Source organism: Podarcis cretensis, assembly GCF_951804945.1.
Source record: "Podarcis cretensis genome assembly, chromosome: 1".
In the NCBI taxonomy this organism is placed as follows: domain Eukaryota; kingdom Metazoa; phylum Chordata; class Lepidosauria; order Squamata; family Lacertidae; genus Podarcis; species Podarcis cretensis.
In genome coordinates, this window is record NC_137170.1 from 9,708,264 (window position 1) to 9,721,379 (window position 13,116).

Below are 13,116 nucleotides of genomic sequence, written 5' to 3' on the forward strand. Positions count from 1 at the left end.
AAAAATATACTGCTGCTTCACGCAGTGCACTGTTTATTTCTTTAACATATTTACTCAGCCGTGGCTTTCAGAGGGGTTTACAAAGTGACATTAAAATGAAACAAAAAGAGAATTGAGCAGGCAGTTTAGAATATCCAGCAAAAAATATAGACAGAACTAAAGAGCTTTGGAAACCGAATTTTTGCCTGGTGCTGAAAATAAAAACACTGCCAGGAGAATCTCCCTGAGAATGGAGTTCTGCAATCTGTGGGGCCACCACTGAAAAGCCCCTGTCTCCTTTCACCCCATTCCCAACTTCAGTGTTGATGCAGATGGGCAGCCAAAGCAGGGCTTCTGGAGCTGATTTGAAGCCAGGCAGATTCATCCAGGAGAATGTGGTCCTTTAAAATTTTGTACCCTGACCCCTTGCAATTGAGGGCTTTGTAGGGTACAACCAACGCTTTGAATTGTGCTCAGAAATGCACCAGTTTCCAGTGTCGCTGTTCCAAAACTGGCACAATCTGCTTTGTATGAGCAATAGGAAAATAAGAAGAGCTTTGCGGCTGGATCAATGTAGGGAAAAATGTGAAGCCAGCCAATGCCTCTCTTGATTCCCACAGCCCCTGTTAGCTCTGTCAGGACAGCGAATCACAAGAGCAGGTGTCGGCCAAAATCACGATGCGGGGAAAACTGGGAAGCCAGCCAATGCCTCCATCCTTATTTCAGACTTTGTGATACATTGGTATATTGCAATGTTTCATTGGTGATATATCATGATGCTGAAAACCAGATATTGCCCAGTCCTAGTTCCCACTTGCGCAGGTGGCGCTGTGGGTTAAAGCCTCAGCGCCTAGGACTTGCCGATTGAAAGGTCGGCGGTTCGAATCCCTGCGGCGGGGTGCGCTCCCGCTGCTCGGTCCCAGCGCCTGCCAACCTAGCAGTTCGAAAGCACCTCCGGGTGCAAGTAGATAAATAGGGACCGCTTACCAGCGGGAAGGTAAACGGCGTTTCCGTGTGCGGCTCTGGCTCGCCAGAGCAGCGATGTCACGCTGGCCACGTGACCCGGAAGTGTCTCTGGACAGCGCTGGCCCCTGGCCTCTTAAGTGAGATGGGCGCACAACCCCAGAGTCTGTCAAGACTGGCCCATATGGGCAGGGGTACCTTTACCTTTACCTAGTTCCCACTTGTGTTTTCCTGCAACTGGTGTTCGCCAACAGTCTGCCTCTGATAACGGAGATGATGATGATGATAAGGATAATGATAATTTTATTATTTGTACCATCATGACTAGCAGCAATTCCTAACCTTATCCTCCAGGAGTTTTTCCTCAAGCCATATCATCACATGCATTGTCCTGCCCTACGGAAGTGGAGCAGAAAAATGTGCACTGTGATACTACATAATTCGTTTTCTTAACTGCGTATCAGGAGGAGGTGAGGAATCTGCCATTTTTGGTCTCAAGCCCGCGGCGGGCATTGCATCTAGTTCCCGTCAAAGCTCGGGAGTCAGTTCAGCCAATAATTTGATTTCTTGTTCCTTGGTATGCAGAGTGTTTGCCCGCATTAACAATCCTTCTGTTGTTTCTCTTGCTCATAAAAATTTAAGTAATTTTAACTTCGTTTTTGAGCAACTTTCATTGCTTCGTATGTGCACGCACGCCCATTTTCTCTTAAAATAGAAAAGGTTTTGACTGGCCTCCCTAAAGAGAAATCACTAAAGGAGAAAATAAATATGCTGTTGGTTGCGTGTACAATAGCGCTATTGTGCAAAGGGGGAGCAAGGATCACCTCCAAACGGCCTCAGGTGAAATCTAATGGAGAACCAATTTGAAACTGGATGGAGTTCATTGGTCGAAAGAATGCGTCTTAGATAAACATCTGATCCAAGTTAGATGACTTTCTGTGCTGCTTGTTTTTGTGATTAAGTTCTAATTATTATTACTTAAAAAAACATTTTTTAATACATAATGGCTGCATTTGGCCTTCTGAAATAAGGAGCTTGTTATATTGTCATTTAATGTGGAATCTATAAAAATGGCTGTTTGCAAGTCCCTCTGATTTATGAGGCTAATGCAGCTTTTTCTTATTACTGAAAGTGATCGTTTTCTGGTAAACCAGGAGTATCGAGCCGTGTCCTGTTCTCCTGAAAACAGCCTTTTGAGATGCAATTTGTCATTCTAGGAATATACGGCACTAATGGTGAATTGTTTATGCCTTTTAAATATTTTACTCTGTCTTATTTCTCTCTCTCCTTAATTCCATTTACAGGAAAGTTCTCATCTTCCGGCTTCTTTGCTGTTGGCCCAGCACAAAGACAGGTCTACCCAACTCGAAATGCAACTGGAGATTCCCAAACCAGTCAAGCCAGTTGCATTTTCGACTGGCATCAAAATGGTAAGGCCAGACATCTTTGTGCATATGTGGGGGGGGGGGGGAGAGGGATGAGTTTTCTGCATTCTGCATCGCAGTCTTTAGCTTCTTCCGTCTTGGTCTTTGAGATCTACATTTGACTTGCATTTAACACCATGCCCGCATCAAACTTTGTGGTAGCACTTAAATAGTGTTGGTATAATGTAAATTTGAAGGGACGCAGGTGGCGCTGTGGGTTAAAGCCTCAGCGCCTAGGGCTTGCCGATCGAAAGGTCGGCGGTTCGAATCCCTGCGGCGGGGTGCGCTCCCGCTGCTCGGTCCCAGCACCTGCCAACCTAGCAGTTCGAAAGCACCTCTGGGTGCAAGTAGATAAATAGGGACCGCTTACCAGCGGGAAGGTAAACGGCGTTTCCGTGTGCGGCTCTGGCTCTGGCTCTGGCTCTGGCCAGAGCAGCGATGTCACGCTGGCCACGTGACCCGGAAGTGTCTCCGGACAGCGCTGGCCCCTGGCCTCTTAAGTGAGATGGGCGCACAACCCCAGAGTCTGTCAAGACTGGCCCGTACGGGCAGGGGTACCTTTACCTTTTAATGTAAATTTGAAGGCGGTGGTTAAAAAATAAATAAAGGAGGGGGATTATTATTATTTATTAAATTTCTATACCACTCGTCATCCGAAGATCACAGGGTGGTTTACAGTATAAGCCCCCCTAAAATACATTATGTTCTACACTGGTGTATGCAATCTGGTGTGAACCAGATTTCCACATGGTTATTGTAAACATGCGTGTCACCTATTCTGAGTGGGCTTGTGAGGGTGGAAGTAGGCAGACCTCTGTTTAGAGTGATGGGGGGTTTGGGGGGGTTGGACTAGAATCCCTTCCAACATTCTTTGGGTTTTACCCAACAAAATGGTTCGATTCACATAAGGGCTTCTGCTCGCATAATAGAGCTTCCCCTCCCTCTCCTCTCAGTGTGTGCTCTCCATGCCCCCCAACTGTTTTAGGGGTTCCACCCAACCCTCTGGAGCAGATTTGGAGGAGTGGGGGCATGCAGGGATGTGCAGGGAGAGGATGGGAAGTTGCGTTGTGCAAGTAGATATCCTTGTGTTAACCAAACAACTTCATTGGACGCAACCCGATGAGTCTAAGTGGTGTTTGCACAATCCGTAGGTACACAAGAACTCCATGATTGCGCAAGCGACTCTGCCATACTTTCTAGTTGCTCAGTAGTTAACAAAGCCACAAGTAGTTTTTGTTTGGATAATGACTTAATCTTCTGTGCTGCTTAAACGCTCCTTGCTCTCTTAATTCAAAATAAAAAATAGGGCCGATTGCATGCAATGTTGAAATGCTTTTCCTTTTCTTTCCTCCCTCGATGTTAGCCCTCCAATGCTTTCCTTGCTTGTTTTAACACATTTTTGTTGGTTCCCTGTAGCAAAATGCATTGTATGGAGATAATTACTTAATTCCTCAAATATCCAAATGCCATTTGGAGCTGTATTATCTGGAACGTCAATCTTGTAAACGGTGAAGAGGTTCAGCGTGATTTCTGTAAGAACACTTCAGATAATTGGCAGCTAAAGCAAGCTGCAAACTTTTTTACCCTTACAGACAGGTTGGCCAAAGTCTTGTGTCAGCATGTGTCCAGCCCATATTTTGGCAAAAGGGATCTTACCCGGGATTCTTGATTTTTCCTGGGGATCTAGCTTCTGCATGGACTTAGCTTCCCTTGCCTGCTACTCTTTACAGATACATATCTGGCATAGAGAGAATTCTCTGCAGCAGGAGTAGGAAAACTCAAGATCAGGGGCCAGATATTGCCCTCAAAGCCTTTCTGTCTGGCCCTTGGAACACTTCCCAGGCCAAACCATGTTTTTAGATATGCTGTAAGCCGCCCAGAGTGGATGGGGAAACCCAACTGGATGGGCTGGGTATTAATAATGATAACAGTAACAACAACAACAACAACACCCCTCCTTCAATGCCCTAGTGTGTTTGCCGGCCTGGCAAGTGTCCTTGAAATCTAATAATGCTTGGCTGGATGCAGAGGGGTAGGGGGGGAGGCACTAGCTGAGGAACCCCCAAGGGAGGAAGGCTCAGAGCCAAGGGATAGGCGGTGGGACAACAACAATAATTTTATTACTTATACCCCACCCATCTGGCTGTGGCGACTTTGAACACGTATAAAAATGCAACTAAACATCAGACATTAAAAACTTATCAAACATAAAAAAGGCTGCTGTGAACCAGAAGAGGTATAAAAATCCCCCAGAACCAGAAGAGGTATAAAAAAAAAGAGGGAGCAAAAACAGTCAAGGCAATGGAGTCTCACATTGCTTAGGAAGGACCCAGGGAGGAGGAGATTTAGGGAGCCGTGGGAAGGTGAGGACCTCATTGGTTGCTGTGCTCACTAGGCCTGAGCTGTTTTGTTTCTTTGAATAAAGAGTTAACGTCAGTGACAGCTTGTGAGTTATTGCAGAGCTGCACCCGGCACCCGCCATGACGTTGGGTTGAGGCTACACAGGGATGCGTGAGCGTTTGTAGAAACTCGACTTCTGTACAAGCATAAACTTACATTTAGTACTGGCCCACTTTTGCCTCTGGCCCTGCCTTCTACTGGCATGTGGTCCTTGGAAGGTCGATCTAAAAAATGGCATCTGCTGGGAAATGGATAGCAATAACCATGGAGGAGGAGTTTCTTCTTCTTCTATTTCTATTTCTATTTCTATTTCTATTTCTATTTCTATTTCTATTTCTATTTCTATTTCTATTTCTATTTCTATTTCTATTTCTATTTCTATTTCTATTTCTATTTCTATTTCTTCCTCCTCCTCCTCCTCCTCCTCCTCTTCTTCTTCCCTCTTCCTCTTCTTTCTATCAGAAGATATTACAGGGCCTAGATGTCCCACTTATCTTCCAGCTCTCTCTGACGTACGAGCTGTTTCCAGGAGAGAGGTATGGAACTACTGATTTCAAAATATTAATTTCCCCCTGCCTTTCGGCAAAACAGCTTTCCAGGCAGCTAACAACAGAAATTAAAGCTCTAAATTTAAAACAAATGTGGCAATAAAAATGTCTCAAACAGCAGCGAGAGGAGGCCAGCAATAAAACAATCAGCAACAAGTCAGCAGTCAAATGATAAAGCTGCCCTGAAATATTATCCACAAAAACATCACCTGGCACCTAAAAGCTAATAAAGGAAAGGTGTCGGGGAGAGCATTCCATATTCCGGGCACCACGACTGATACGGTGCTGTCCCTATTCATTTCTTAACTGTCCTCTGTAGATGGGGACCCCTAGAGAAGGCCTCTGAAGGACGTTCTTATGGGAGATGATGGCCCTTCCATAATCCTGGCATTGATGGGCTACCCTAGTACATTTGCTCATGGTTTGATTGGGTGAGGAGGCCACATTCAGAAAGCTTCCCATTCAGCAAAATGCAGCGTGTAGCGGTAGTGGAAGAGCTCACAGCCTTTCTTTCAGGGTCTTAAATGCTTGCCAACCCCCCTGCAATATGCAGTCTGTTGGATATGGAACAGGACAGAGTTCTGCCAACTGCATCATCTTAGCAGCATTGTTCGCCGAGTCGCTGGTGGTTTTTGGTTCAGGGAGGCTCACGGTCCCAGCATTTGCAAATTCAAAATCTAGGGCCAGCCTTGTTTTTCTCTGTTGACACAAGTACTGTGGGTGCAGGGATGCTCTGGAATGTTTTTTAGGCAAAGGGCTGCAGGGCCAGACACACAAACAATCAATCACATTCAAAGGGCAATGCACAAAACCAACCAGAGGCACAAGGGACAGGGGTGGCGCTGTGGGTTAAACCACAGAGCCTGGGACTTGCTGATCAGAAGGTCGGCGGTTCGAATCCCTGCGACGGGGTGAGCTCCTGTTGCTTGGTCCCTGCTCCTGCCAACCTAGCAGTTCGAAAGCACGTCAAAGTGCAAGTAGATATATAGGTACCGCTCCGGTGGGAAGGTAAATGGCATTTCCGTGCGCTGCTCTGGTTCGCCAGAAGTGGCTTAGTCATGCTGGCCACATGACCCGGAAGCTGTATGCCAGCTCCCTCGGCCAATAAAGCGAGATGAGCGCCGCAACCCCAGAGTCGGCCATGACTGGACCTAACGGTCAGGGGTCCCTTTACCTTTACCTTTACTAACCAGAGGCACACATTTTTAATTCTTAGTAACTTCACTTAATTTTCACCTTCCATTTTCCCCATATGCCCCTACCACAAAACATTTGGAAAAAGCTTTCCAGGACCCCTTTACCTGTCCTCACTGTGCAAAAGGCAAATGCTCAACCTTAAAAGTGCATCATGAAAATTTCATGCATGCAGCTGAAAAATGCAGGGGCACTTTCTGGATATTTTGCAAGGAGCATCTGTGTGCTGGCACAATTCCCCCAGCTGCTCTATCTTCTTGTATTAGAAGCAGCTTCAGTTGCACACTTCACGGTGGTTGGGGATGAAGGGAGGTTTGTTTCAACAACACCTGGAAGGCCACCATGTTGGCTATCCTTGTAGAAAGTACAGAACTATGCATACCATTGGGGTGATCGGGTATAGAAGAACATCTTACGTCCGTGTGGAGAGAGACAATTGCAGAATAGAGGTGGGGGTTCATGCCTTCATCATGTATGCTTCCATGCGGTATCTGGTTTTGACTGGCCATTGTGGGAAGCAAGATGGTGGACCAGACAGAGCTTTTGATCTGAATTAGCAGGGCTCTTCTTATGTTCTTATTATCAGTCTCTCTCCCCAGTGCTGCTTGGGAGTATTTAAATTCAGTGTTTCAAATTTTTTGAACAGTTCAGTCCACCGTCTTGATTCAAAATGGTGCCCAACTGTATCTGAACATAGATGAAAACCAAATCCTCGATCTCAGGAACTGCCATGCAACATTTGGTTGTGGAATCTTAAGAGCTGTCCAACTGCAGAGCAAACAACTTTCTGAAAAATATAGGGCCGGATTCAACCAAGTTGTTGAGCTAGCAGAAGCTGGGGCAATGGGACTCTCCCTCCTGGAAAGAGTTTGTAGATTTCTGTTGTGCACTGGAATGTCTCAGGCCAGACACAAAGCCTGGAGTTTATTGTTGTTGTTGTGGAGGATATAACAAAGACCTTTCAGCCACATTAGAAAATTAAAACGTTCTTAGCAAAGAAAAGGTTCAAGTAGGAACATGTTTAGCTACATTTGAGAGGTTTGGGCTATTTCCTCCTTTTCTCTCTTCTTTTTTTGTTATTTGAAGTGTAAACCAGACAGAGTGTGTTGAAAAGCAGCCTATCATTGGATCACTTTTTCTTTTTTTAAATGAGTGCTAACCTGCCAACTAGTGCATAAGATATGTTAATTAGCCTGGGGATTACTATGTAATTGCCGATCTTTCAGAGTGTCAAGCATTCAGCTCAATTAGCTTGGATTTAGTTTTTAGTTTACTTTAGTTTTTTTAAAAATCGTAAGTGACTAATAAGTCATTTAATTGGTCATCATCCTGCCCATTTACGCCCCCAGCCAGAGGCCCAGCATCCACACAGCCTCACCTGATTTGCATGCAGTAGCCTGAGACTGAGCTGAAGGTTGTTGGCATATTGATGACAGCAAGTTCCAAACTCCTGGTTGACCCCACCAAAAGTGGAGCCCATAATATGTTCTCTGAAGATTGGGCACAGCTGTTTTCCAGGGGCTCTGATGCCCCTTATGATGGACTGGTTTTCATCAGGTAGTTTGTCGTACAGAATAGCCCAAAATAGTCCAGGATGTAATGGTGGTGGAGAAGTAGGCATTCTTTGGCACTGCTACCTAGTATAAGGTACCTAGTACCTTAGGGCCACTTGTCTCTTAGCTCTTTGCTCTCCTACTTTCTTATTTTAAATAATTTTTATTCATTTTCCAAACAAATTTTATACAGTCAGCAAATTATTTTGCACTCATTCTTCAATTTTTGACTTCCCTCAGTTTCTCTGTCAATCTTTCGTGAAATTTCTATTTATTAACGCATTTCTAAACATAATATTGCCTTTCCCAACTCCTTTTCCTCTTTCTCTCTTTTTTGCAGTATTTCTTACTCACTCACAGAGTCTCTTCAAAACCAACAAGCGTTATCTGTACATCACATATATTTTTCAGATATTCTGTAAATTTCCCCCAGTCCTCGATAAACTTTTGGTCTTTCTGATATCGAATCTTCCCAGTCAATTTGTCCAATTCTGCATATTCAGTCAATTTCCTTCTCCATTCTTCCACTGTTGGAATTTCTTCCTGCTTCCATCTTTGGACCAGAAGTATCCTTGTGGCAGTCACTGCATATTGAAACAGTTTACAGTCTCTCTTATTAATTTCGTTTCCTAATATAAAGGCCTCTGGTTTTTTTATCAAACGTATATTTCAACATCTTTTTCAATTCATTGTATATCATTTCCCAGAAGTCTTTCACCCTTTTACACTCCCACCACAGATGATAGAAAGTACCTTCTTTTTCTTTACATTTCCAACACTTATTGCATGTTTTATACATTTTAGCCAGTTTAACTGGCGTTATATACCATCTGTAAACCATTTTCATTACATTTTCTTTCAACGCAGTACATGCCGTAAATTTTAACCTTTCATTCCATAATTTCATCCAATCATCATACTGTATATTATAACCAAAGTCTCTTGCCCAATGTATCATTACTGCTTTTACCTCTTCATCTTTTGTATGCCACTCCAGCAACATTTTATACATTTTAGACAGATTTTTGTACTCATTATTCAATACCTCCACTTGGAATTTTGATTCTTTACCTTCATACCCACACATTTTACAATCTTTTTTAAACATTTCATTGATCTGAAAGTAATGTAACCAGTCGTAAACAGATTCTTTCACCTCTTCATAAGTTTTCATTTTCCATTCCCCCCTCTCCTATTACCAATTCTCCATATGTTATCCACCTCCCCCTCATATTAATTTTTTTCACACTCATCACTTCTAATGGTGAAATCCAATGGGGGAGTCTAGGTTCCAACAAATTTTTATACCTTTCCCACACCTCTATCAGTGATCTTTGGAAGATGTGGTTTTCAAAACCTTTGTGAATTTTTTTCTTCTCATACCATAGATAAGCATGCCAACCAAACCTGTTATCAAATCCTTCTAAATCTAACAACTCTCCATTCTCTAATTTAATCCATTCCTTTATCCAACAGAGGCATGATGCTTCATAATATAATTTCAGATCTGGCAGGGCGAAGCCACCTCTTTCTTTTGCATCTGTTAATAACTTAAACTGAATCCTTGGCTTCTTACCCTGCCAGATATATCTTGAAATTATTTTTTGCCATTCCTTAAAGATTGATGCCTCCTTAATTATCGGCAATTATTGGAAAAGGAATAACATCTTTGGTAGCACACTCATTTTTATCGTAGATATTCTCCCCCAAAAGGACAATTTCAGTCTTCCCCACACCTCCAAATCCCTTTTTATTTGATTCCACATAGGTAAATAATTGTTTTGAAACAAATCAGTGTTCTTGGGGGTTAACCATATTCCTAAATACTTCACTTTGTTCACCACTTCTATCTCTGTCCTTTGTTGTATTTCCTCAATTAATTCTTGATTCATGTTTTTAGCAATAATTTTTGTCTTTTTTTGTTGAGATAGAATCCTGCAACTCGACCAAATTGTTCTATTTCTTCTAAGATTCTTTTAATACTTTCCACTGGTTCTTCTACTGTCATTACCAAGTCATCCGCGAATGCTTTCACTTTGTATTCATTTTTCCCTATAGACACCCCTTTTATATCTTCATTTTTTCTTAATGATTTTAGCAAAACTTCCAGCACCATAATGAATAATAGTGGTGACAGTGGGCATCCCTGCCTTGTACCCTTGGTTATTTTAATATCTTCTGTAGTATAGTTATTTACTATCAGCTTCGCTTTCTGTTCTGTATATATTGCCTTTATCCCATTATAAAATTCCTTGCCCACTTCCATATACTCTAGATTTTTTAACATAAAGTTCCATGATATATTATCAAAGGCCTTTTCAGCGTCCACAAAGATTAAAATAGCTTGTTTTTCGTTCCTGGCTGTCAGGGAACTGCCATCGGAGAGTCAGGTGGTGGAAGGGCTCAAGGAGGCTAGGAGACCCTCGGATGCTGAGGAAGGAACCAGCAGGGGGGGAGAGAGAGTTCCCGCAGAAACTCAGTCGGAGGGATGGCTCCAAGATACTTCCAGTGAGAACAGCGGAGAGGTCTTAGGACCTCCGCTGGGGACGCCTACTCCGCGCAGGAAACTGTCACGCAGAGAATCCAGAAGGAGAGTTTCCGTTAAGGAACTCTTATGTTGGCGTAAATTCCGGAAGCGCCCACTGACGGATTCTGCCAGCGATTAAGGTAGCCATGCATCCATGGCTCCGCGGACTGGGAGAGTTTAGAAACTGATTGCATGAGTTGAGAACTCAACCATTTACGCACAAGCAGCCCCTTAACCCATTACACTGGCATTCAGATATTCCAATATATGTATTATGTTTCTTATATTATCTTTCCTCTGTCTGCCAGGAAGAAAACCCGCTTGATCCTTATGTATAAATTCTTGCAATACTTTTTAAATTCTCTTTGCTAATATACTCGCAAAAATTTTATAGTCAGTATTCAACAGTGAAATACTGCTCTCCTACTTTCAATGCCTGTCAGGTTCTGGGTGAAGGGGGCGGGTATGGAATGCTTTCTAGTGATAATGTGTCAGCCAGCTGCTCCGGCTCTGCTACCCCCTCCCATTATTTCCCAGCTTTGCCCCTCATCTATCTCTGAGCCGTGACCTTCTGCAAACCACTGTTGTAAATCTATACTGTCTTCCTCTTCTCTGAAACGTTGGGGGGGGGTATCCACCATTCCTCCTCAGTAGAGTCCCTGACATCAACTGGACCACCCAAGTCATCCACTGAGGTTTCAGTAGCTTATGGCAGGGGTCAGCAACCTTTTTCAGCTGTGGGCCAGTCCACTGTCCCTCAGGCCATGTGGTGGACCGGATTATATTTTTTGGGGGGGAAATGAATGAATTCCTATGCCCCACAAATAACCCAGAGATGCATTTTATTTTTTTGAACACAAATAAAAAACACAAACAGAAAAGACAAACAATATAAACAAATTCTTGTCATATCCTTATTTTTCTAAACATTGTTAAGTGGGCTTCCCCAAGTCCCACCTATCTGATTTTCATTTTACTTCATCTTTAGCAGTTTACATATATCATAATCTTTTTGTTTTAAAATAACTTCACATTTTATCACTTACAAATAATACTATTTTAAATACCCTATCTTCTACTTCTAACCCTACAGCCTATATCCACTTCCAAAGCTATTCTAAGGTTTAAACATTAACATATTTTTTCCAAATATTCCTTAAACTTCTTCCAGCTTTCTTCCACCGTCTCTGCTCTCTGGTCTCGGAGTCTCCCGGTCAGTTCGGCAAGTTCCATATAGTCCATCATCTTCATCTGCCGATGCATTTTAAATAAAAGGACACATTCTACTCATGTAAAAACACGCTGATTCCAATTGAGAAGGCGAATGGGCCGCATCCGGCCCCTGGGCCTTAGGTTGCCTACCCCTGGCTTATGGGATATGCAAACACTCATTCAGGACTCGCCAGGGTGTTTCCAGAAAGATCTTCCCTAGTGCTCTCAGCCTCTAAGGTAAAGGTAAAGGGACCCCTGACCATTAGGTCCAGTCGTGACCGACTCTGGGGTTTCGGCGCTCATCTTGCTTTATTGGCCAAGGGAGCCGGCGTACAGCTTCTGGGTCATGTGGCCAGCATGACTAAGCCGCTTGTGGCGAACCAGAGCAGCGCACAGAAACACCGTTTACCTTCCCGCCAGAGTGGTACCTATTTATCTACTTGCACTTTGACGTGCTTTCAAACTGCTAGGTGGGCAGGAGCTGGGACCAAGCAACGGGAGCTCACCCCGTCGCAGGGATTCGAACCACCGACCTTCTGATCAGCAAGTCCTAGGCTCTGTGGTTTAACCCACATCGCCACCCGCGTCCTGCTCTCAGCCCTCTACACCCCCCCCAAAAGAAAATAAACGTTCTGTTGTAGCCACAGACTAGGTTGCAATGTCTGCTTTGTTGCAGGCTGTATATGGTATCCACGATACTTTAGGTCCCTCTGCTGGCAAGGTTATAATGGAGGGGATCACCATCCCCTGAGACTCTCGTGTGCCCCCTCCACAGGAGGTCCGGAAGATGGCAACATGAGAATGGGCCTCTTCTGTGGTGGCTCCCCATTTGTGGAATGCTCTCCCCAGGGAGGCTTGCTTGGCACCATCATTATATACAGTTGCAATCGAAATTATTCAACACCCCCTTGCAAATCAGGTTTGTTATCAAAATGTACAGACTTTCAGCTGTTTGCAATGAAACAGCAATTGAAATAGCTCAACACAATGGATGCTTCAAGTGGTTTCAGCTGAAAATTGCAACCTAGGTGCCAGTCAAAAACTTTCCTCTGTCACTGGGCCATTGGTCTTGAACTAGCTGTGGCTTTTTAGAAGTGGGTGGGATGTTTTTAATGTACTTCTTTTTCCAGTTGGTTTTAATGTGTGGTTTTTTGTCTGTCGGGGTTTTTTTTGTAAGTCGCTATGGATTGTGCTGGGCAAGATAAACAAATGTAAATCATCATTGTCATCAGGGCAGGGCCTTATCAACAGTGGCACCATGGCTGTGGAACATCCTCCCTGGGGGATGCTTGTTCTGTCCAGCCTCTGCTGATCTT

At 43.8% G+C, this 13,116-nt stretch overlaps 1 protein-coding gene across 1 annotated transcript in view; it reads left to right on the forward strand.

Moving 5' to 3' along the window:
• The window catches only part of MNAT1 (MNAT1 component of CDK activating kinase), a 151,836-nt gene that overhangs the window by 63,425 nt on the left and 75,295 nt on the right, over positions 1 to 13,116 (forward strand). Inside the window, exon 6 of the mRNA XM_079959202.1 lies at positions 2,247 to 2,372. Coding sequence (XP_079815328.1) covers positions 2,247 to 2,372 — 126 coding nt within the window. The remainder of the gene's footprint in view (positions 1 to 2,246; positions 2,373 to 13,116) is intronic.